General features: G+C 31.7%; 1 protein-coding gene across 2 annotated transcripts in view; it reads right to left on the bottom strand.

Moving 5' to 3' along the window:
- Nucleotides 1-24,861, bottom strand: part of Epac (Exchange protein directly activated by cAMP) — a 388,669-nt gene that overhangs the window by 62,954 nt on the left and 300,854 nt on the right. For both annotated transcript variants that reach the window (XM_075309958.1, XM_075309957.1), the window contains 5 exons: nt 24,164-24,250; nt 19,845-19,986; nt 13,369-13,555; nt 9,955-10,100; nt 641-785 (listed from right to left, as the gene is read on the bottom strand). In XM_075309958.1, the coding sequence (XP_075166073.1) occupies nt 641-785; nt 9,955-10,100; nt 13,369-13,555; nt 19,845-19,986; nt 24,164-24,250 (707 nt within the window). The remainder of the gene's footprint in view (nt 1-640; nt 786-9,954; nt 10,101-13,368; nt 13,556-19,844; nt 19,987-24,163; nt 24,251-24,861) is intronic.

Below are 24,861 nucleotides of genomic sequence, written 5' to 3'. Positions count from 1 at the left end.
GATTGATGTATATTTAATGTTTCATCAATTTAAGAATCCAATTTACGCACACATACACATATTCTGCATTTCTGAAAAGCTTGATGCAGCTGAAAACATATTTTGGCTAATAATGTTTTATATCAATTTCTTTATAATGTCAAAGACCATTTTAAATTTTTTGTCTATGTTATGGATGACACTTTTATAACATAATTTGTAAAAATAAGTAAATTGATATGAGAATAGCCTTGAGTTGAAATTATATGGGATATATTATTCTAGAATTACATGACTAACATATTCAAGTGTGCATATCACAAAGAGGTATGTGGTACCAAGAACAAATATTTTATCAATTACCATATTCTCTTCATTTAGAAGAATCCTTTAAGCACCTTAATGAATTATTTTTAATGGATACACCCATATTCAAGAAACATTTCAAATAAATTCTTCTCATAAATTGGGAATTCCCCATTGAAGTATTAACAATAGCAGCAGTAACACCAGCAGCAGTAGCAGCCGAGAAGACAATGGAATCTGCATCAGCATTACCACCAACACCAGCTAAGGTATTTACAACAGCATCCTCATCTCATTCATTCCATCCATTTTTATACGAATTTTATTCAAAGTGAAATAACTTCACGTAACTCACCTGGGTGCGTCGTTAATCAAAGCCAGTTTACCAAAATCATCGCCGCTTTTGAGGGTGGCCACAGTACCTTTGCCATGTATCACCACATCCACAGATCCCTTCAGGATGATATACCAGGAACGGCCCTCGTCACCTTGACTGAATACTGCAAGCGCAAATGGTTTTTTTATTTGAGGTTGATGAAAAATAGCCGTAGGGATTGTTGTTTAGTTAGTTGGAAATTTCCGTGTTGAATTCGCAGCACATGAAAAAAAAGAGGAAATGAAGTGAGGGAAACAGTGAGTGCGAAAGAAAATAAATAACGAGACAAATTAAAGCAGAATACAAACGGTGACGGCGACATAAAGGTGGCAAAGTAGAAGTGCGACTTGGGAAAAATTTTCAAAAGAATTTCAATCAACATTTCTTAAACGATTTTCGTTTTTCAAACAAATTTCTCTCGCTTCCCTGCCACCACGTCATTGTTTCCAAATACGCTTCCAGCGTTAGATTTTCTGGGTGAAAAGAAGTTAAAGTATTTTCCCATTTGTATATGGATTAATTCAGTGCTCTGGTCTTAACTTAGCTATTTGGTTTTCCCCTTCAACCCTGTTCCCTTGTATCCTTTGCTACGACAATGACAAAGTTTAATTGTATTAAACTTTAATCTAGATTCTTTAGTTTAAGGTATTTAATTAACTATAAACCAAAACTTTTTGTTTGGAAAATACTCTCCTGAGCAAGGAATAGAGAGTAGTTCAACTTCTTACCACAACTTCCCCTGACCTATAGAAGGAAATCAAACGAGAATGCAGGATAACACAGAAGTTTGTTTGAGAATAGTTTCGATTTTTTTGCGTACAAAGTTGAAAATTGTCCAAGTTAGGAATTCATAGCCATTGCCAAGAATTTTGTTTGCAAATTTTAGCTAAAGCTCTCGAACAAGGGGTAAAATAAACAAAAGAGTTCCTCTTATATTAATTAATTGACGAGAATCAATCTTTATGTAATGGTAGAGCAAAAGCTGTATTTGGCATCTGTTGGAAAATAAATTGAAATTGATGAACGAATCCTTTTCATAAAAAACAAGTAACGAAAGTTTAAAGTCGGGTTAGGTTGACTATATTATACCCTTCACCACTTTGAAGACCAACATTATTGATATCATCTCAAATTCCCATATACATACATATATTTAAATTTAAGTCGGCTAATGCACTAGGGTGGAATACAATGTTAGTAAAAACAAGTATATACGGCCGTAAGCTCGGCCAGGCCGGATCTTATGTACCCTCCACCATGGATTGCGTAGAAACTTCTACGAAAGACTGTCATTCACAATCGAATTACTTGGCTTGTGGTATCTTAAAACTTCTTAACATTGTTTTCTAAATTGTGAGTTAACAGGTTGGCTGATAAGTCCCCGGTCTGACACATCGATGGCGTCGCTAGTATTAAATGCATATTATTTTTATATAGTACCAACCTTCAAATGATTCGGGTCAAAATTTGACGTCTGTAAGTTAATTCGTTTGTGAGATAGAGCGTCTTTTGTGAAGCAACTTTTGTTATTGTGAAAAAAGGAATTTCGTGTTTTGATAAAATACTGTTTTCTGAAGGGGAAAAATACGGTGGAAGCAAAAACTTGTCTTGATAATGAGTTTCCGGACTCTGCCCCAGGGAAATCAACAATAATTGATTGGTATGCCAAATTCAAGCGTGGTGAAATGAGCATGGAGGACGGTGAACGCATTGGACGCCCGAAAGAGGTGGTTACCGACGAAAACATCAAAAAAATCCATAAAATGATTTTGAATGACCGTAAAATGAAGTTCATCGAGATAGCAGAGGCCTTAAAGATATCAAAGGTACGTGTTGGTCATCTCATTCATCAATATTTGGATATGCGGAAGCTCTGTGCAAAATGGGTGCCGCGCGAGCTCACATTTGACCAAACACAACAACGTGTTGGTGATTCTGAGCGGTGTTTGCAGCTGTTAACTCGTAATACACCCCGAGTTTTTCCGTCGATATATGACAATGGATGAAACCATCATTACACTCCTGAGTCCAATCGACAGTCGGCTGAGTGGACAGCGAATGGTGAACCATCTCCGAAGCGTGGAAAGACTCAAAAGTCCGCTGGCAAAGTAATGGTCTCTGTTTTTTGGGATGCGCATGGAATAATTTTTATCGATTATCTTGAGAAGGGAAAAACCATCAACAGTGACTATTATATGGCGTTATTGGGGCGTTTGAAGATCGAAATCACGGCGAAACGACCCCATATGAAGAAGAAAAAAGTATTGTTCCACCAAGACAACGCACCGTGCCACAAGTCATTGAGAACGGTGGCAAAAATTCATGAATTGGGCTTCGAATTGCTTCCCCACGCACCGTATTCTCCAGATCTGGCCCCCAGCGACTTTTTCTTGTTCTCAGACCTCAAAAGGATGAGGTGATCGGTGATCGCCGAAACTGAAGCCTATTTCGATGCAAACCCGAAGGAGTACTACCAAAATGGTATCAAAAACGTGGAAGGTCATTATAATCGTTGTATCGCTCTTGAAGGGAACTATGTTGAATAATAAAAACGAATTTTGACAAAAAAATGTGTTTTTCTTTGTTAGACCGGGGACTTATCAGCCAACCTGTTAGTTCATACGTGGTATAGACAAAAAAGTTATGTATAGTTAAGTCTACAAATAATTAGGAATCGATATGGACTTTTTGCACGGTACTTAGAGAGCCAGAATTGAAATACGGGGGTCGCTTATATGGATGGGGGCTATATAGAATTATGCACTTGATATGGACCAATTTTTGTGTGATTGGGGATCGATTTATCTGAGGGCTACATATAACTATAGAGCGATATGAACCTAGTTAGGCATGGTTGTTAACGACCATATACTAGCACAATGTACCAAATTTCAACTCGGATGAAATTTGCTCCTCCAAGAGGCTCCAAAACCAAATCTCGAGATCGGTTTATATGGGGGATATATATGATTATGGACCGATATGGACCACTTTTGGCATGGTTGTTAAATATCATATACTACCACCACGTACGAAATTTCAACCAGATCGGATGAATTTTGCTTCTCCAAAAGGCACCGGAGGTCAAAACTGGGGATCGGTTTATATGGGGGCTATATATAAATATGGACTGATATGAAACAATTCCTCCATGGTTGTTGGATACCATATACTAACTACACGTACCTAATTTCGACCGAATCGGATGAATTTTGCTCTTCCAAGGGGCTCCGGAGGTCAAATCTGGGGATCGGTTTATATGGGGGCTATATGTAATTATTGACCGATTTCGACCAATTTTTGCATGGGTATTTGAGACCATATATTAACACCACGTACCAAATTTCAACCAAATCGGATGAATTTTGCTTCTCCAAAAGGCACCGGTGGTCAAATCTGGGGATCGGTTTATATGGGGGCTATATATAATTATGGACCGATGTGGACCAATTTTTGCATGGTTGTTAGAGACCATATACTAACACCACGTACCAAATTTCAACCAAATAGGATGAATTTTGCTTCTCCAAAAGGCACCGGTGGTCAAATCTGGGGATCGGTTTATATGGGGGCTATATATAATTATGGACCGGTGTGGACCAATTTTTGCATGGTTGTTAGAGATCATATGCTGACACCATGTACCAAATTTCAGCCGGATCGGATGAAAGTTGCTTCTCTTAGAGGGTCTGCAAGCCAAATTTGGGGATCCGTTTATATGGGGGCTATACGTAAAAGTGGACCGATATGCCCATTTGCAATACCATCCGACCTACATCAATAACAACTACTTGTGCCAAGTTTCAAGTCGATAGTTTGTTTCGTTCGGAAGTTAGCGTGATTTCAACAGACGGACGGACATGCTCAGATCGACTCAGAATTTCACCACGACCCAGAATATATATACTTTATGGGGTCTTAGAGCAATATTTCGATGTGTTACAAACGGAATGACAAAGTTAATATACCCCCCATCCTATGGTGGAGGGTATAAAAATATGGGAAACATTTAAATTTGAAACAATTTTAAGGAACTTCGCAAAAGTTCAATTTTTGTCGAAATCAGAAAAACATATAATAGGGGAGCTATATCTAAATCTGAACCGATTTCAACCAAATTTGGCACGCATAGCTACAATGCTAAATCTACTCCCTGTGCAAAATTTTAACTAAATCGGAGCAAAAAATTGACCTCTGTGGTCATATGAGTGTAAATCGGGCGAACAATATATATGGGAGCTATATCTAAATCTGAACCGATTTCAATAAAATTTGGCACACTTGACTAAACTACCAATTGTACACCTAGTGCAAAATTTCAACCAAATTGGGGTAAAACTCTGGCTTCTTCGACCGTATTAGTCCATATCAGGCGAAAGATATATATGGGAGCTATATCTAAATCTGAACCGATTTCAATAAAATTTGGCACACTTGACTATAGTACTAATTGTTCTTCTTGTTCAAAATTTTAAGCAAATTAGAGTAAAACTCTGGCTCCTGGGGCCATATAAGTTCATATCGGGCGAAATATATATATGGGAGCTATATCTAAATCTGAACCGATTTCTTCCAAAATCAATAGGGTTCTATTCTGAGCCAAAACACATACTTGTGCCAAATTTGAAGTCGATTGGTCTAAAACTGCGACCTAGAATTTAATTGCAAAAATGTGTTCACGGACCGACGGACATGGCTATATCGACTCAGGAGCCAACCCTGAGCATTTTTGCCAAAGACACCATGTGCCCATCTTGTCTCCTTCTGGGTGTTGCAAACATATGCACTAACTTATAATACCCTGTTCCACAGTGTGACGCAGGGTATAACAAATATATACAGCATTAAGTTCGGCCGGGCCGAATTTTTAATACCCACCACCATGAACCAAATATAATATTTTCCTTTGAAAACTCTTCGTCGTAGCGGGTTACTTGAAAATATTTCAGGGGGTTTGATGACAGATATCCTCCCAAGCAGATCGGTTCAGCCAGTACGCTTCCCGAAGATAAATTTCAAGATTTTATATATAAAGACTATATTAGGATTTAACACTTATAACAAGTATATACGGCCGTAAGTTCGGCCAGGACGAATCTTAAATACCCACCACCATGAATCAAATATTTGAAATTTCAGGGGGATTTGAGGACAAATCAAGCAGAACAGTTCAACACTTCCCGAAGATAAATTTAAAGATTTTACCTGTGAAGACTATATCAGATTCTGGATTTTGTTTGAGTTTTAGAGGAATCATTAACATCTCTTATAAGTGTGCAAGAAAATTATAAAATAACGTCTTGATTTGAAATCTTAAATCTGTAGATTTTCACCCGAGAAGTAAAATCTGGAAGTTTTGCATTGAGTTTCAAGCAATTTTCATGATCGGTGCGCCTTCTATGCCCTCAGGCAAATCGGATAAAAACTACGGTTTCTAGAAACCCAAGGAGTGAAATCGGGAAATCGTTCTTATGGGGGCTATACTAAAACATGGACCGATACTCACCGTTTTCGGCACACCTTTTTATGGTTCTAAAATAATTCTAGATTTCGAATTTCATGCAAATTAATAACAATAAAATCATTTCTTGCACACCTATTTACAGTCCTAAACAACCACGGTTTCTACAAAAAGTAAAACCGGGAGATCGGTCTATATGGGATCTATACTAAAACATTGACCGATACTCACCATTTTCGGGTCCAAAAATAATTCTAGATTTCGAATTTCATGCAAATTGGATAAAAACTACGGTTTTTATAATCCCCATGAAATAAAACCCGGAGATCGGTCTATATTGGGGATATACCAAAACATGAACCAATACACGCCCTTTTCGGTACACATCCTTAGGGTCGTAAAATACTTCTAGCTTTGCAATTTCAGGCAAATTGGATAAAAACTACAGTTTCTATAAGTCCAAGAAGTAAAAGCGGGAGATTGGTCTATATGGGGGATATACCAAAACATGGACCCATACTCACCATTTTCGGCACACCTCTTTATGGTCCTAAAATACCTCTAGATTTCAAATGTAAGGCAAATTGGATAAAAACTTCGGATTCTAGAAGCCCAAGAAGTAAAATCGGGAAATCGGCGTATATGGGGGCTATACCAACACTTGGACCGATACTCACCATTTTCGGCACGCCTATTTATGGTCCTAAAATACCCCTAGATTTCCAATTTCAGGCAAATTGGATAAAAGCTACGTTTTCTATAAGCCCAATACCCCAAATCGGGAGGTCGGTTTATATGGGGACCATACCAAAACATGGACCGATACTCGCCATTTTTGGCACACCTCTTTGTGGTCATAAAATACCTCTAGATTTCAAATGTCAAATTGGATAAAAACTACGATTTCTATTAGCCCAAGACCCCAAATGGGGAGGTCGGTTTATATGGGGACTATATCAAAGCCTGGACCGATATAGCCCATCTTCGAACTTGATTGCTTCATTACTGAAGACTGTAGCATGATTACAACAGACAGACGGACATGGTTATATCGTCGTGGCATTTCTCCCTGATCAAGAATATATATACTTTATATAGTCGGAAATCGATATTTCGATGTGTTACAAACGGAATGACAAACTTATTATACCCCCGTCACCATTCTATGGTGGTGGGTATAAAATCCATTTTTGTTTCAGTTTTAGAGGAATCATAAACGTCTCGTGTAAGTGTGCAAGAAAATGATGAAATAACGTCTTGATTTGAAATCAAAAATCTGTCGATTTTTCCCTTCTTTATTTAAATGATTACGAGAAGTAAAATTTTATATTTTACATCCAGTAGGGTAAAAAGTTTAATTTGTTCATTTTGCAGCTTTTTTCTTCATGTGCAATCAAAGTGCTTCAAAGTTCTTTAGCTTTATAAGCAAGATACAAAATGTAAAGGGTGATACGGTCAAAATTTGGTCAAGGGAAAACGCGTGTAAATCGTTTATTTAAAAAATCAAATTAAATTTCTTTTTCAAGTTCAATTAGTATAAAATTCAGGAAAAAATATTCAGTTAGGCTTTCGCTTTTCCAACTCCGAATTGCCGGGCCTCACGCTTGACACCTGCCATCAGATTTTGTACAGCCACCTTGTCCACCTTCTTCGCCGCAGAAAGCCAGTTTGCCTTGAACTGCTGCTCGTCTTTAGCAGTTTTTTTGTCTTCTTTAGGTTCCGCTTGACAATAGCCCAGTATTTCTCAATTGGGCGGAGCTCTGGCGTGTTGGGAGGGTTCTTGTCCTTGGGAACCACCTGCACGTTGTTGGCGGCGTACCACTCCATGGCCTTTTTACCGTAATGGCAAGATGCCAAATCCGGCCAAAGCAGTACGGAACAACCGTGTTTCTTCAGGAAAGGCAGCAGACGTTTATTCAAACACTCTTTCACGTAAATTTCTTGGTTGATAGTCCCGGAAGCTATGAAAATGCTGCTTTTCAAGCCACAGGTACAGATGGCTTTCCAAACCAGATATTTCTTTGCGAACTTTGACAGTTTTGTGTGCTTGAAAATATCTGCTACCTTTCCCCTTCCTTTTGCCGTATAAAACTCCTGTCCCGGAAGCTGCTTGTAGTCGGCTTTGACGTAGATTTCGTCGTCCATTACCACGCAGTCAAACTTCGTCAGCATCGTCGTGTACAGCCTCCGGGATCGCGCTTTGGCCGTCGTATTTTGTTTATCATCGCAATTTGGAGTCACTACTTTCTTGTAAGTCGATAGTCCGGCTCGTTTTTTGGCTCGATGCACGGTTGTAGACGATACACCCAGCTTATTTGCGGCATCTCGGAGAGAGAGGTTAGGGTTTCGCTTGAAACTACCGGCAACTCTCTTTGTCGTCTCAGCGGCTTCCGGTTTTCGATTTCCCCCCGATCCAGACTTCCTGGCTGTCGACAAACGTTCCCCAAACTAGAGGTGTGCACGTGAGTAATATTTTGCTCACGCTCACGCACACTCACGACGGAGAAATCTTATTCACGCACACTCACGCACGATATTTTTTGGTAGGACTCACGCTCACGCACGTTCACGAAAAGAAAATGTATACTCACGCACACTCACGCACGAAAATCTTTTAAATATCGTGACTCACGAAAAATATCGTGATTCACGAAAAATGTCGTGACTCACGAAAAACCTCGTGACTCACGAATAATTTTATGAGTAATTTACCTATAGAACCTGACTAAAAACATGAGTACGATTAAAATCGAGAGCGTTATAAATCTGGTTAACACCTAGGATGTCACTAAAATTATAAATGAATTCAACTCGTAGGCATTTTATGTTCGTAAGCGGGATTATTTTCGTGAGCGTGTTTTTCCGAAATTCGTTACTCACGCACACTCACGACGATATTATTTTCGTGACTCACGCTCACGCACGACATTTGATTGGTTAATCACGCTCACGCACACTCACGCCGTAGCCGTCAGCGTGACTCACGAATCACGCGTGAGTCACGAACATTTTCGTGAGTCACGACAATTTCGTGTCACGTGCACACCTCTACCCCAAACACTTTAATTACATTTGTAACGGTTGATTTGGCAACTTTTAGCGATTTTGCCAGCTTTGCGTGCGAGTAGCTCGGATTTTCGCGATCAAAATTTTGATACGCCGCTCTTCTTGCTTGGACGGAAGTTTGAGAACTGAAGAGTGAATTCCAAAATCAAAATAGGAGCAACATTCTACACACACACACCTTCAAAACGAGGGGTGTTCAGGATTTTTAAATGCAAAATTGAAAGAAATACGTCAAGTTTATATTGACCAAATTTTGACCGTATCACCCTTTAAACGAAAATGTAAGAAAATTTCATTATTTTTGTAGTATTTTCAGACTTATTAAAGTCAAGTTGACATTAGTAAAAAAAAAAAAAATCATGTAAAGATATCCATTTTTAAGTCGAATTGCCTAACTCTAACAACATCATTGAAAGCTTTATCGGCATTTGGGGAAAAGGAAAAAACTTTATATCAGAGAAATTTCTATGCTAAGCTAAGGACAAGACAATCTTTGACATCACGACAATATAGCAACATCCGAAAATTGTCTCTTTAATTTCGATTATTTTTTAATGGTTAGAATATACCGCCATGCATCAATAAATTTGAAAAATCAATACATATGATAACATCAGTTTCTAATAAGATTTCATCTTCTGAGGTGTTGTAACATTTGCCCTCCCTTTTCGATTGAAGACGAACTCTGGAAATTTTCATAAAATCAAATAATAAAATTTATCATTGTTTTTTGTATACTCCCTGTAGGAGAAAATATATTACTTACATATGGTTCCTGCTTGAGCGTGTGCTTCAAAAACAATAATCGATGATAATTCACGTTTAATACTCGTCGATAAATGCGATAATGCAGCAATGTGTAGGAGTTCTTCGAATACTAATTCCAATTCTTCGGGTGTTCGTTCATGTGAACTGTAATAAAAAAAGAGAAAAAAAATATAAACATTTACAAATAGGTATAAAAATAAGAATAGATTATTGTAAGTATGCTAGATGGAAGATAATGTTTTTTTGCTTCGGTAGATTTGATATATTTTGCAGGGTATTATATACTCCAAAACTTAACTTTAAAATTTAACTACCTCGGAATCAATACCAAAATAATTTAAGTAAGAACAAAACTGAGTAAGCTCTATTTCAGTTTACCAGAGAAATACTTGTATCATATTCGCCTTTTCATTCAATGCGAAATTTTCGATATTTTTTTAAAAATCGATTTTAGAAGCTTTAGGAGAAATTTTAAACCGCGGCCCAAGACCGGCCACTCAAAAACTAATTCTAATGGGAGACAATCACAATGTCTAAGTGAGCTTGAATCAAATCGGGCTGCCAATTTTACCTATAACCTGCGGGATACAAATCTAACGAAACACCATCCCAAAAAGGAAATTAAGTTAATTTTCATTTGAAATATTGGGATTTATTTTCGGGCCCACAAAAAAAAGGTTAAGTTACTGCCCAAAAAACAAACAAAAATTGGTGTTGTTGTTTTCCATATAATTTTTGGGGCTGACTTTCATGGAATCTATAACCAGGGTCAACAAAAGTCTATTATACGAATTTAAAAATGATAAAAATTCAAATTCCACTTTTTTTTATACCATCCACCATAGGATGGGGGTATACTAACTTTGTCATTCCGTTTGTAACACATCGAAATATTCCTCTAAGACCCATAAAGTATATATATTCCGGGTCGTGGTGAAATTCTGAGTCGATCTGAGCATGTCCGTCTGTTGAAATCACGCTAACTTCCGAACGAAACAAGCTATCGACTTGAAACTTGGAACAAGTAGTTGTTATTGATGTAGGTCGGATGGTATTGCAAATGGGCCATATCGGTCCACTTTTACGTATAGCACCCATATAAACGGACCCCCAAATTTGGCTTGCAGACCCTCTAAGAGAAGCAAATTTCATCCGATCCGGCTGAAATTTGGTATATGGTGTTAGTATATGGTCTCTAACAACCATGCAAAAATTGGTCCAAATCGGTCCATAATTATATATAGCCCCCATATAAACCGATCCGCCGCGTTGGCATTCGGAGCCTCTAAGAGAAGCAAATTTCATCCGATCCGGCTGAAATTTGGTACATGGTGTTAGTATATGGTATCTAAAAACCACGCAAAAATTGGTCCACATCGGTCCATAATTATATATAGCCCCCATATAAACCGATCCACCGATTTGGCTTGCGAGGCCCCTAAGAGAAGCAAATTTCATCCGATCCGGCTGAAATTTGCTACATGGTGTCAGTATATGGTCTTAACAACCATGCAAAAATTGGTCCACATCGGTCAATAATTATATATAGCCCGCATATAAACCGATCACCAGATTTGACCTCCGGAGCCTCTTGGAAGACCAAAATTCATCTGATTCAGTTGATATTTGGTACGTGGTGTTAATAAAGGGTGATTCTTTTGAGGTTAGGATTTTCATGCATTAGTATTTGACAGATCACGTGGGATTTCAGACATGGTGTCAAAGAGAAAGATGCTCAGTATGCTTTGACATTTCATCATGAATAGACTTACGATCTGCCACAACGTCGAATTTTCAGTGAATGGGCCCTAGAAAAGTTGGCAGAAAATCCGCTTTTTTATCGACAAATTTTGTTCAGCGATGAGGCTCATTTCTGGTTGAATGGCTACGTAAATAAGCAAAATTGCCGCATTTGGAGTGAAGAGCAACCAGAAGCCGTTCAAGAACTGCCCATGCATCCCGAAAAATGCACTGTTTGGTGTGGTTTGTACGCTGGTGGAATCATTGGACCGTATTTTTTCAAAGATGCTGTTGGACGCAACGTTACGGTGAATGGCGATCGCTATCGTTCGATGCTAACAAACTTTTTGTTGCCAAAAATGGAAGAACTGAACTTGGTTGACATGTGGTTTCAACAAGATGGCGCTACATGCCACACAGCTCGCGATTCTATGGAAAACTTCGGAGAACAATTCATCTCAAGAAATGGACCGGTAAGTTGGCCACCAAGATCATGCGATTTGACGCCTTTAGACTATTTTTTGTGGGGCTACGTCAAGTCTAAAGTCTACAGAAATAAGCCAGCAACTATTCCAGCTTTGGAAGACAACATTTCCGAAGAAATTCGGGCTATTCCGGCCGAAATGCTCGAAAAAGTTGCCCAAAATTGGACTTTCCGAATGGACCACCTAAGACGCAGCCGCGGTCAACATTTAAATGAAATTATCTTCAAAAAGTAAATGTCATGGACCAATCTAACGTTTCAAATAAAGAACCGATGAGATTTTGCAAATTTTATGCGTTTTTTTTAAAAAAAAAGTTATCAAGCTCTTAACAAATCACCCTTTATATGGCCTCAAACACCCATGCAAAAATTGGTCGAAATCGGTCCATAATTATATATAACCACCATATAAACCGATCCCCAGATTTGACCTCCGGTGCCCCTTGGAAGAGCAAAATTCATCCGATTCGGTTGAAATTTAGTACGTGATGTTTGTATATGGTATCCAACAACCATGTAGGAATTGGTTCATATCAGTCCATAATTATATATAACCTCCATATAAACCGATCCCCAGATTTGACCTCCGGTGCCTTTTGAAGAAGCAAAATTCATCTGATCTGGTTGAAATTTGGTACGTGGTGGTAGTATATGATATTTAACAACCATGCCAAAAGTGGTCCATATCAGTCCATAATCATATATAGACTCCATATAAACCGATCCCGAGATTTGCTTTTGGAGCCTCTTGGTACGTTTAGAAGAAGTTTCTACGCAATCCATGGTGGAGGGTACATAAGCTTCGGCCTGGCCGAACTTACGGCCTTATATACTTGTTTTTTGTAAAAAGATCAATTTTCGTATACCTAATCACAATAAATATGTTACTGGAATCCTCTATTCTTTGGACATTTCATATAATTCTTAATTTGCTGTAAAACTGTGAAATAAACTATATAGGTATCTGGCCATTATGATTTTTCTCTACGTATATGTTGGAAAACTTCTCTTTACATCTTTTCTTGCGTAATAGTAATTTGTATGCAAAATATATTTTTTTTATAAGATTCTGGCTGAAGTTTTATTACCATTCTCCCCTGGCGGCAATTTGTCTGCGATTGAAGATTTATATTTTTTTTATTACCTATTAATTTAACATTTTTCCATATTGTTGGCTTGAATACTTACGGTTTACGCAATATCATACGTAACGTTGCATCTGGACCTCGTTGATAAAGATTGCTTAGATTTTCCCGTACATGTTCATTGGCTGCGTTTATATCTTCGGTTGAGGGTAGACCGCCAGCGGTACCATCTTCGTCAACACGAAATCGATATAGAAAACATTTATCCTTAAAAGGTTGCTCCTTGTTAACTGTAATGGTAATGGGAGAATGAAAGGATTAAAAATTAAAGAATGAAATACGACAATGGAAAATACACATCAAAATCTATGAAATGGAAAACGGAAGTAAAGAAATAAAAAAAGGATGAAACGGAAGGCAAAATACGTAGTTAAAAATTTATGGTAGTCTGTTTGATATTTTCAAATACACGCGCACATACACACATCTACATGTACACAGAAAATCATTGGCGAATTTGGTAAGTTCTCTCAAAATCAGGCCTCTTATTAGGCCGCTTTACTGATAATTTTATCATGTTTGAGAGTACTTTTTTGAAAGCATTTTATTTCTGTACAACAGTTTTTTTATTTTTATAGAAAAGTTTGTCATAATTTTATTTCTATAGAAAATTTTCTCAAAATTTTATTTTTATAGAAAATTTTGTCACAATTTTATTTCTATAGAAAATTTTGTCAAAATTTTATTTCTATAGACAATTTTGTTAAAATTTTATTTCTATAGAAAATTTTGTAAAAATTTTATTTCTATAGAAAATTTTGTCAAAATTTTATTTCTATAGAAAATTTTGTCAAAATTTTAAATTTATAAAAAATTTTGTCAAAATTTTATTTATGTATAAAATTTTGTCAAAATTTTATTTCTATAGAAAATTTTGTCAAAATTTTATTTCTGTAGAAAATTTTCTCAAAATTTTATTTCTGTAGAAAATTTTCTCAAGATTTTATTTCTATAAAAAATTTTCTCAAAATTTTATTTCTATAAAAAATTTTCTCAATATTTTATTTCTATAGAAAATTTTCTCAAAATTTTATTTTTATAGAAAATTGTCTCAAAATTTTATTTCTATAGAAAATTTTGTCAAAATTTTATTTGCATATAAAATATTTTGTCAAAATGTTTTTTCTATAGAAAATTTTATACAAAATTTTCTCAACAGTTTATTTCTATCGAACATTTTGTCAAAACTTTATTTCTATAGAAACTTTTGCCAACATTTGATTTCTATGGAAAATTGTGTCAAAATTTTATTTCTGTAGAAAATTTTGTCAAAATTTTCTTTCTATAGATTTTTTTAAAATTTTATTTCTATAGAAAAATTGTGTCACAATTTTACTTCTATAAATTTTTATCAAAATTTTATTTCTATAGAACATTTTGTCAAAATTTTATTTCTGTAGAAAATTTTGTCAAAATTTTACTTCTATCGAACATTTTGTCAAAATTTTTCTTCTATCGAACATTTTGTCAAAGTTTTATTTCTATAGAAAATTTTGTCTAAATTTTATTTGTATAGAAATTTTTGTTAAAATTTTATTTCTATAAAAAATTTTGTCAAAATTTTATTTCTATAGAAAATTGTGTCAAAAGTTTATTTCTATAGAAATTTTGTCAAAATTTTATTTCTTAGGAAATTTTGACAAAATTTTCTAAGAAATAAAATTTTTTTATAGGAAATTTTGTCAAAATTTTATTTCTATAGAAAATTTTGTCAAAATTTTATTTTTATAGAAAATTTTGTCAAAATTTTATTTCTATAGAAAACTTTGCCAAAATTTTATTTCAATAGAAAATTTTGTCAAAATTTTATTTCTATAGAAAATTTTGTCAAAATTTTATTTCTATAGAAAATTTTGTCAAAATTTTATTTCTATAGAAAATTTTGTCAAAATTTTATTTCTATAGATTTTTTTTTTAATTTTATTTCTATAGAAAATTGTGTCAAAATTTTACTTCTATAGAACATTTTTTCAAAATTTTATTTGTATAGAAAATTTTTTCAAAATTTTATTTCTATAGAACATTTTGTCAAAATTTTATTTTTGTAGAACAATTTTTCAAAATTTTACCTCTATAGAAAATTTTGTCAAAATTTTATTTCTATTGACAATTTTGTCAAAATTTTATTTCTATAGAAAATTTTGTCAAAATTTTTTCAAAATTTTATTTCTATAGAATATTTTGTCAAAATTTTATTTTTGTAGAACAATTTTTCAAAATTTTACCTCTATAGAAAATTTTGTCAAAATTTTATTTCTATTGACAATTTTGTCAAAATTTTATTTCTATAGAAAAATTGTGTCAAAATTTTACTTCTATAGAACATTTTTTCAAAATTTTATTTCTATAGAACATTTTGTCAAAATTTTATTTTTGTAGAAAATTTTTTCAACATTTTACTTCTATAGAAAATTTAGTCAAAATTTTATTTCTATAGAACATTTTGTCAAAATTTAATTTCTATAGAAAATTGTGTCAAAGTTTTATTTCTATTGACAATTTTGTCAAAATTTTATGTCTATAGAAAATACAATTTGGCATCCCTTATATATATCACAGATATACATAAGCACCTAGATATGCATATGTATTAATTTCGTCGAACATCTCATACACATCCCAGCATTTTAAAGGGCGTACGTTTGGTATAATAAAGTCTTTAGAAACCGTAAAAAATTGTTTGGTTTAATTTCCTTTCCTTTGTGAACAGAAATAAATTGCACACACACACACCAACACACAAATATAAAGGGTGATTCTTTTGAGGTTAGGATTTTCATGCATTAGTATTTGACAGATCACGTGGGATTTCAGACATGGTGTCAAAGAGAAAGATGCTCAGAATGCTTTGACATTTCATCACGAATAGACTTACGATCTGCCACAACGTCGAATTTTCAGTGAATGGGCCCTAGAAAAGTTGGCAGAAAATCCGCTTTTTTATCGACAAATTTTGTTCAGCGATGAGGCTCATTTCTGGTTGAATGGCTACGTAAATAAGCAAAATTGCCGCATTTGGCGTGAAGAGCAACCAGAAGCCGTTCAAGAACTGCCCATGCATCCCGAAAAATGCACTGTTTGGTGTGGTTTGTACGCTGGTGGAATCATTGGACCGTATTTTTTCAAAGATGCTGTTGGACGCAACGTTACGGTGAATGGCGATCGCTATCGTTCGATGCTAACAAACTTTTTGTTGCCAAAAATGGAAGAACTGAACTTGGTTGACATGTGGTTTCAACAAGATGGCGCTACATGCCACACAGCTCGCGATTCTATGGCCATTTTGAGGGAAAACTTCGGAGAACAATTCATCTCAAGAAATGGACCGGTAAGTTGGCCACCAAGATCATGCGATTTGACGCCTTTAGACTATTTTTTGTGGGGCTACGTCAAGTCTAAAGTCTACAGAAATAAGCCAGCAACTATTCCAGCTTTGGAAGACAACATTTCCGAAGAAGTTCGGGCTATTCCGGCCGAAATGCTCGAAAAAGTTGCCCAAAATTGGACTTTCCGAATGGACCACCTAAGACGCAGCCGCGGGTAACATTTAAATGAAATTATCTTCAAAAAGTAAATGTCATGGACCAATCTAACGTTTCAAATAAAGAACCGATGAGATTTTGCAAATTTTATGCGTTTTTTTAAAAAAAAAAGTTATCAAGCTCTTAACAAATCACCCTTTATAAGCTATGGTACATTTGTTTTTTCTTGTTGTTGCTATTTCCTTTTTCAATACACATAGTCAGTGCTTTTTTTTGGTTTACTCAGGAAATGACAAAACCTCAATTTTCCAAATCGCGGTTTCCATTCCATTGATGCCAAAATCGAACAAAGGATACCAAGCAAATAGTCATAATAAAGGTCAAATCAATTTTGCTAAAGAATTGTAAAATTATATGGTCTGTGTTACCAGTCTAGTCATAGGGTGGAGGGTATAATAAGTTTGTAACCAAAATACGAATTCTAGTGATCCATTTTTGCTATTTTCAAAAATAATTTTACTTGAATCCAAAGATTTTGATTTTTTCTTAGGGATTCTGCTATTGAGTCCAAGTCAAATATGTTAGTTCTCTACAATAAAGACTTTGTAACCAAAATACGAATTCTAGCGATCCATTTTTGCTATTTTCAAAAATAATTTTACTTGAATCCAAAGATTTTGATTTTTTCTTAGGGATACTGCTATTGAGTCCTAGTCAAAGTCATAGGAATTTATCGAGTCGAAAATTTAGCCTCTATAAATTTAAAATTAGGATACATATCTCATTGATCGACTTTTCTTTCTCTTTGTGCGATATATCAACAAAAGTATTCATATACAAATAAACATACGTTAAAAAATCGAAAACAAAAAATGTTTTCCTAAGTACAAAAAAAAAACAAAAAATAAATTTAAGCCAAATATACAAAGTCCTCAAAACAAACATTAGTCTTTTTTTGAAGATTTTTCATCGTTAATCCAAAGATTTCTTTAAATCAAAAATATTTTTTTTAGTATAAGAAAAAATGGCTTTACTTCAAAGAAATACGAGTTTAACGAAGGGAAAATTTCAAAGATTCGAGTTCTTAATTTAAAGTAAACAATTCTTAAAGCAGAGATTATGAACTTTCTTTTAATTAAAATTTCTTTATTTGAAAGAAATTTGTCCTTAATATTGTGTAAAGTGTAACATTTCGGTTGCAAAATTTTTAATTTTAGGCCAATATTTTTTTCATGGGTCCCATATCAATCGGCCTTTATTTCTTGAGCGTATGGAATTCCCAGATATGCGAAATTTGACATCCATTTTTTTTCGTAAGTAATATACATATTGGCCTATTTTCTGATTTCACAAATTGAGAATCCTACACCCAAAATAGTTTACTTGGAACCAAAGATTTTGGCCTATATTCAAAGAGAAATTCAAGAAAATTTATTGGACAATATGAAAAAAATTTATTTTTACTTACTATAGAAAACTTCGTAGCTTGAAGAAAAAAAAAATTTAGTTCAAAATTGCAAAAATATTCCCCACCAAATACCCAAGTCCCAAACTAACAAATTTCGTCCTCATCCCACGGTTGCCACTCGCACCAAAAATAATCTAATTTTGGAGAGAATTATACCACAAATCTACAAATTTAAAAAAATCTTATTTTGCAGTTTTTGACCAAATGTTGGTGGTTAGTGTGCAAAAAATTCGTCAAATAAATGAATGACACCTCCTATCAACAAGAAAAATTAAATTAAGAAAATTAAAATTTTTAAAGATACTAAATTTATAAATTTTTTTTTCAAAATATTTCTATAAAAATTTGTTCACAATTTTATATTTATAGAAAATTTGGTCAATAATTTATTTTTATAGAAAATTTCCTTAAATTTTTTTTATTGAAAATTTTCTCAAAAATTTTATTTCTATAGGAAATTTTCTCTAAATTTTATTTCTACAGAAAATTTCCCAAATTTTTATTTCTATTGAAAATTTTCTCAAAATTTTATTTCTATAGAAAATTTTCTCCACAATTTTATTTCTATACAAATTTTCTCAGAATTTTATTTCTATAGAAAATTACCACAAAATTTCATATCTATAGAAAATGTTCTCAAAAGTTTATTTCTACAGAAAATTTTCATAAATTTTTATTTCTAAAGAAAGTTTTTTCAAATTTTTATTTCTATAGAACATTTTCTTAAAATTTTATTTCTATAGAAATTTTCTCAGAATTTTTTTTCTATACAATTTTTTGCTTTATAAAAAATTACCACAAAATTTTATTTCTATGGAAAATTTTCTCAAATTTTTATTTCTACAGAAATTTTCTTAAAATTTTATTTCTATAGAAAATTTTCTTAAAATTTTATTTGTATAGAAAATTTTCTCAAAATTTTATTTCTATAGAAAATTTTCTCAGAATTTTATTTCTATACAAATTTTATTTTATAGAAAATTACCCAACATTTTATTTATATAGAAAATTTTCTTAAAATTTTATTTTTATAGAAAATTTTCTCAAAAATTTATTTCTATAGACAATTTGCTCAAAATTTTATTTCTATAGAAAATTTTCTTAAAATTTTATTACTATAGACAATTTTCTCAAAATTTTATTTCTATAGAAAATTTTCTCCAAAATTTAATTTCTATAGAAAATTTGGTTAAAATTCCATTTATAAGGAAAATTGAAGTACCTCTTAGTTGGAGATAAATGTTTGCAAAATCTACCAAAACATCAAGAATTTTACCAATCTAGCAAACAGTTAAAAATCTACCATTTTTGATAGAATTTCTACCAATTAAGGGAAAATCCTCAATATTGGCAACACTAATTATGGTGGCTATAAAAATGTTCGTTGGTGAACATTTTCTTTTATGATTTTTGTGTGTAGGGACATTGTCAACGCAAAATATCAAAGTATATTTCTCTTCAATTTCTACCGGAAATATGAACATGGGGACTCTGTGGTTAAGAGTTCATATTTGTATTGCAACATAAAAAAAATGAGGATAATGTTTATGATAATTTCCGTTTACTTACCATGTGATAAAATTCCTTCTTCCAGTAAAGCTTGCCACATGCCAGCCGCCTGGGCTCTAGTATGAACAATGGACGATAAATTTAGTAACCAATCAACAAATTCAGTGCCGGGAGCACATTTGCGTATAAGTTTGCCAGATACCTGAAATCACAAAAAACAAAACGAAAATCCCCCCAAATAAAAGCTTTAGTTATTATAATTCCAGGAAAAGGGTGCAGTGTATGATACGAGCGAAGGGCAGAGAAATAAGGAAAATGAAATAATAACAAATGTAATGCCAAAGTATAATAAAATAAATGGGTATGTTAAAATAAAAAAAAAACTCTTGCTATATTCATCCACCCACACCCATAAAAGGATGCCATGGGTGGATGAGTGTGGAAAGGACTACGGATGTACTAGAGCCTTTGTGGGTCCTTCCGTTAGCTGTCGTCGTCGATTTCAAAAGCCTCTTATATGATAAACAGTTCCCTTAGTAGTCCATTTATTGAGTGGGAGATCCTGGTTTTGTTTCGTCCTTTGATAAAGAAAAAGTACCATCATATAAATGGTTATTCTCGTTTTTTTGGGAGGGAGGATGGGGAAAGGATTTAGATTTTTCTCCTTTTATACTCGCCCAGAGATCCGTACAATTTTTATGATTTTTATTTACTCTAATGTACGGCTCCTTTTTTTTGCTTTGTTTTGTTTTGTTTTTTTTTTTTTGTACATCAGTATCTCATAACGTTCGTTCATTCATTTTACGACTTGTAAGCGCGGTTGCCACTCGGGCAAAAAATAATCTACCAAAATTTGGAGAAAATTCTACCAAATACCAAAAAAAATGTTATTTTGCAAAATTTTATTTCTACAGAAAATTTTGTCAAAATGTTATTTCTATAGAAAATTTTGTCAAAATTTTATTTCTATAGAAAATTTTGTCAAAATTTTATTTCTATATATATTTTTGTGAAAATTTTACTTCTATAGAAATTTTTGTCAACATTTTATTTCTATAGCAATTTTTGTCAAAATTTAATTTCTATACAATATTTTGTCAAAATTTTATTTCTATATAAAAAATTTTGTCAAAATTTTATTTCTACAGACAATTTTGCCAAAATTGTACTTCTATAGAAAAATTTGTCAAAATCTTATTTCTATAGAAATTGTGTCAAAATTTTATTTCTATAGAAAATTTTGTCAAAATTTTATTTCTATAGATAATTTTTTCAAAATTTTATTTCTATAGAAAATTTTGTCAACATTTTATTTCTATAGAAAATATTGTGAAAATTTTATTTCTACAGAAAGTTTTGTCAAAATTTTATTTCTATAGAAAATTTTGTCAAAATTTTATTTCTATAGAAAATTTTGTCCAAATTTTATTTCTATTAAAAATTTTGGCCAAAATTTTATTTCTATAAAAATTTTTCTCAAAATTTTTTTTCTATAGAAATTTTTGTCAACATTTTATTTCTATAGAAATTTTTGTCGAAATTTTATTTCTATAGAAAATTTTGTCAAAATTTATTTCTTTAGAAAATTTTGTCAAAATTTATTTCCTTAGAAAATTTTGTCAAAATTTATTTCTTTAGAAAATTTTCTCAAAAGTTTATTTCTATAGAACATTTTATCAAAATTTTATTTCTATAGAAGATTTTATCAAATTTTTATTTCTACAGAAAATTTTGTCAAAATTTTATTTCTACAGAAAATTTTATCAAAATTTTGTTTCTATATAAATATTTGTCAAAATTTTATTTCTATTAAAATTTTTCTCAAAAATTTATTTCTATAGAAATTTTTGTCAACATTTTATTTCTATAGAAATTTTTGTCAAAATTTAATTTCTATACAAAAATTTGTTGTTTCTATAGAAAATTTTATTTCCATAGAAAATATTGTCAAAATTTTATTGCTATATAAAATTTTGTTAAAAATTTATTTCTATCGAAAATTTTGTCCAAATTTTATTTCTAAAACAAATTTTGTCAAAATTTTATTTCTATAGAAAATTTTGTCAAAATGTTATTTCTATAGAAAATTTTGTCAAAATTTTATTTCTATAGAAATTTTTGTCAAAATTTTATTTCTATACAAAATTTTGTTATTTCTATAGAAAATTTTGTCACAATTTTATTTCTATATAAAATTTTGTTATTTCAATAGAAAATTTTGTCAAAATTTTATTTCTATAGAAAATTTAGTCAAAATTTTATTTCTATAGAAAATTTTGTCAAAATTTTATTTCTATAGGAAATTTTGTCAAAATTTTATTTCTATAGAAAATTTTGTCAAAATTTTATTTCTATAGAATTTTTGTCAAAATTTTATTTCTATAGAAAATTTTGTCAAAATTTAAAAAAAAAAAATCTTTAGAAAATTTTGTCAAAATTTATTTCTTTAGAAAATTTTGTCAAAATTTATTTCTTTAGAAAATTTTCTCAAAAGTTTATTTCTATAGAAAATTTTATCAAAATTTTATTTCTATAGAAAATTTTATCAAATTTTTATTTCTATAGAAAATTTTGTCAAAATTTTATTTCTACAGAAAATTTTATCAAAATTTTGTTTCTATATAAATATTTGTCAAAATTTTATTTCTATTAAAATTTTTCTCAAAAATTTATTTCTATAGAAATTTTTGTCAACATTTTATTTCTATAGAAACTTTTGTCAAAATTTAATTTCTATACAAAAATTTGTTGTTTCTATAGAAAATTTTATTTCCATAGAAAATATTGTCAAAATTTTATTGCTATATAAAATTTTGTTAAAAATTTATTTCTATCGAAAATTTTGTCAAAATGTTATTTCTATAGAAAATTTTGTCAAAATTTTATTTCTATAGAAATTTTTGTCAAAATTTTATTTCTATACAAAATTTTGTTATTTCTATAGAAAATTTTGTCAAAATTTTATTTCTATATAAAATTTTGTTATTTCAATAGAAAATTTTGTCAAAATTTTATTTCTATAGAAAATTTAGTCAAAATTTTATTTCTATAGAAAATTTTGTCAAAATTTTATTTCTATAGGAAATTTTGTCAAAATTTTATTTCTATAGAAAATTTTGTCAAAATTTTATTTCCATAGAATTTTTGTCAAAATTTTATTTCTATAGAAAATCTTGTCAAAATTTTATTTCTATAGAAAATTTTGTCAAAACTTTATTTCTATAGAAAATTTCTATAGAAAGATTTTTCAAAATTTTATTTCTACAGAAAATTTTTTCAAAATTTGGAGAACATTTTACCAAATACCAAACAAAAAAATTTTATTTTGCAAAATTTTATTTCAGTAAAAAATTGTGTCAAAATTTTTTTTCTATAGATAATTTTGCCAAAATTTTATTTCTATAGAAAATTTTGTGAACATTTTATTTCTATAGAAAATTTTGTGAAAATTTTATTTCGATATAAGTTTTTGTGAAAATTTTATTTCTACAGAAAATTTTGTCAAAATTTTATTTCTATAGAAAATTTTGTCAAAATTTTATTTCTATAGAAAATTTTACAAAAATTTTATTTCTATAGAAATATTTATCAATATTTTATTTCTATACAAATTTTGTCAACATTTTATTTCTATAGAAATTTTTGTCAAAATTTAATTTCTATACAATATTTTGTCAACATTTGATTTCTATCGAAATTTTTCTCAAAATTCAATTTCTATACAATATTTTGTTAAAATTTTGTTTCTACAGAAAATTTTGTTAACATTTTATTTCTACAGAAAATTTTGTTAACATTTTATTTCTACAGACAATTTTGTCAAAATTTTATTTCTACAGAAAATTTTAGCAAAATTGTACTTCTGTAGAAAATTTTGTGAAAATCTTATTGCTTTAGAAAATTTTGTCAAAATTTTATTTCTATAGAAAATTTTGTCAAAATTATATTTCTATTAATGAATTACCTCTTAGTTGGAGAGGAATAGTTTGTAAAATCTACCAAAACATTAAAAATTCTACCAAACAGCAAAAAATCTACCATTTTTGGTAGAATTCTAGCAACTGTGGCAACCATGCTTGCAAGTACTACATTAGAATAAATATGTGGTCTTAATCCTGATGGTTTGCCAGCCACGTTGGGCCAGGCGTTGTGTATTTTTTTTATCACTCTACTTAAAATCAATTAAATAAACATTCAATGTTCCTCGTTGGCTGGAGCAAAAACAAAATCCACAACACAACATGGAATAAGGACATACACTTGTTGCCATTTCTAGTTGGCTAATCCTCTAGTTTAACACGACAGCCATGGCTATTGCAGTGTGGCAGCGATGTACATGGGGTTAGTAGGAGTGACACCGTTATATGGTGGTTACTTACTTTTCTATCCTTTAAACAGCTTGAGCTATCAGCAACCAGTAGAGTTCGCAGTGCCCATCCCATACGATTCATAGCAGGACTAGCAGACTGTAAGGAAACGAATTAAGGATAATTGGTTAAAGGATAATTAAAACTATTGGAGTAGCAATAAAAACGTAAAATAAAATTATTTATTCTATTCTAATGCAATTCTCCGGAAAGATTTCAATCACACTTTGAGTAGCATGAAATATTCCCTTTTCTAGGATTATTAATTCTGTTAATACATTTAAAATGATTCGAAAGGGGGAGACATTTTGTATGAGAGGGAAATTAAGATTTAAGACCATAGAAGGGTGTACTAATTTAGGGACTCTGATTGTAACGAGGACTACGTTGTGCGAAAATTAAACAAAATTATATTCCACATTTTGAGATTTCCACAAAGCGTTTTTAAAACCAGGCGCAAAATCATGGCCATTTTAACCATATTGTGATTGATTTTTGTGAATCATACGAAATTTTTCTTTTGCTTTAGTTCATATTCTAAAGAAAAAATCGACAACATTTTTATACCCTCCATCATAGGATGGAGGTATATTAACTTTGTCATTCCGTTTGTAACACATCGAAATATTGCTCTAAGACCCCATAAAGTATATATATATTCTGGGTCGTGGTGAAATTCTGAGTCGATCTAAGCATGTCCGTCCGTCCGT

This window comes from Haematobia irritans, chromosome 5 (assembly GCF_050003625.1).
Source record: "Haematobia irritans isolate KBUSLIRL chromosome 5, ASM5000362v1, whole genome shotgun sequence".
NCBI lineage: Eukaryota > Metazoa > Arthropoda > Insecta > Diptera > Muscidae > Haematobia > Haematobia irritans.
This window is presented reverse-complemented; position numbering and strand designations above follow the sequence as displayed.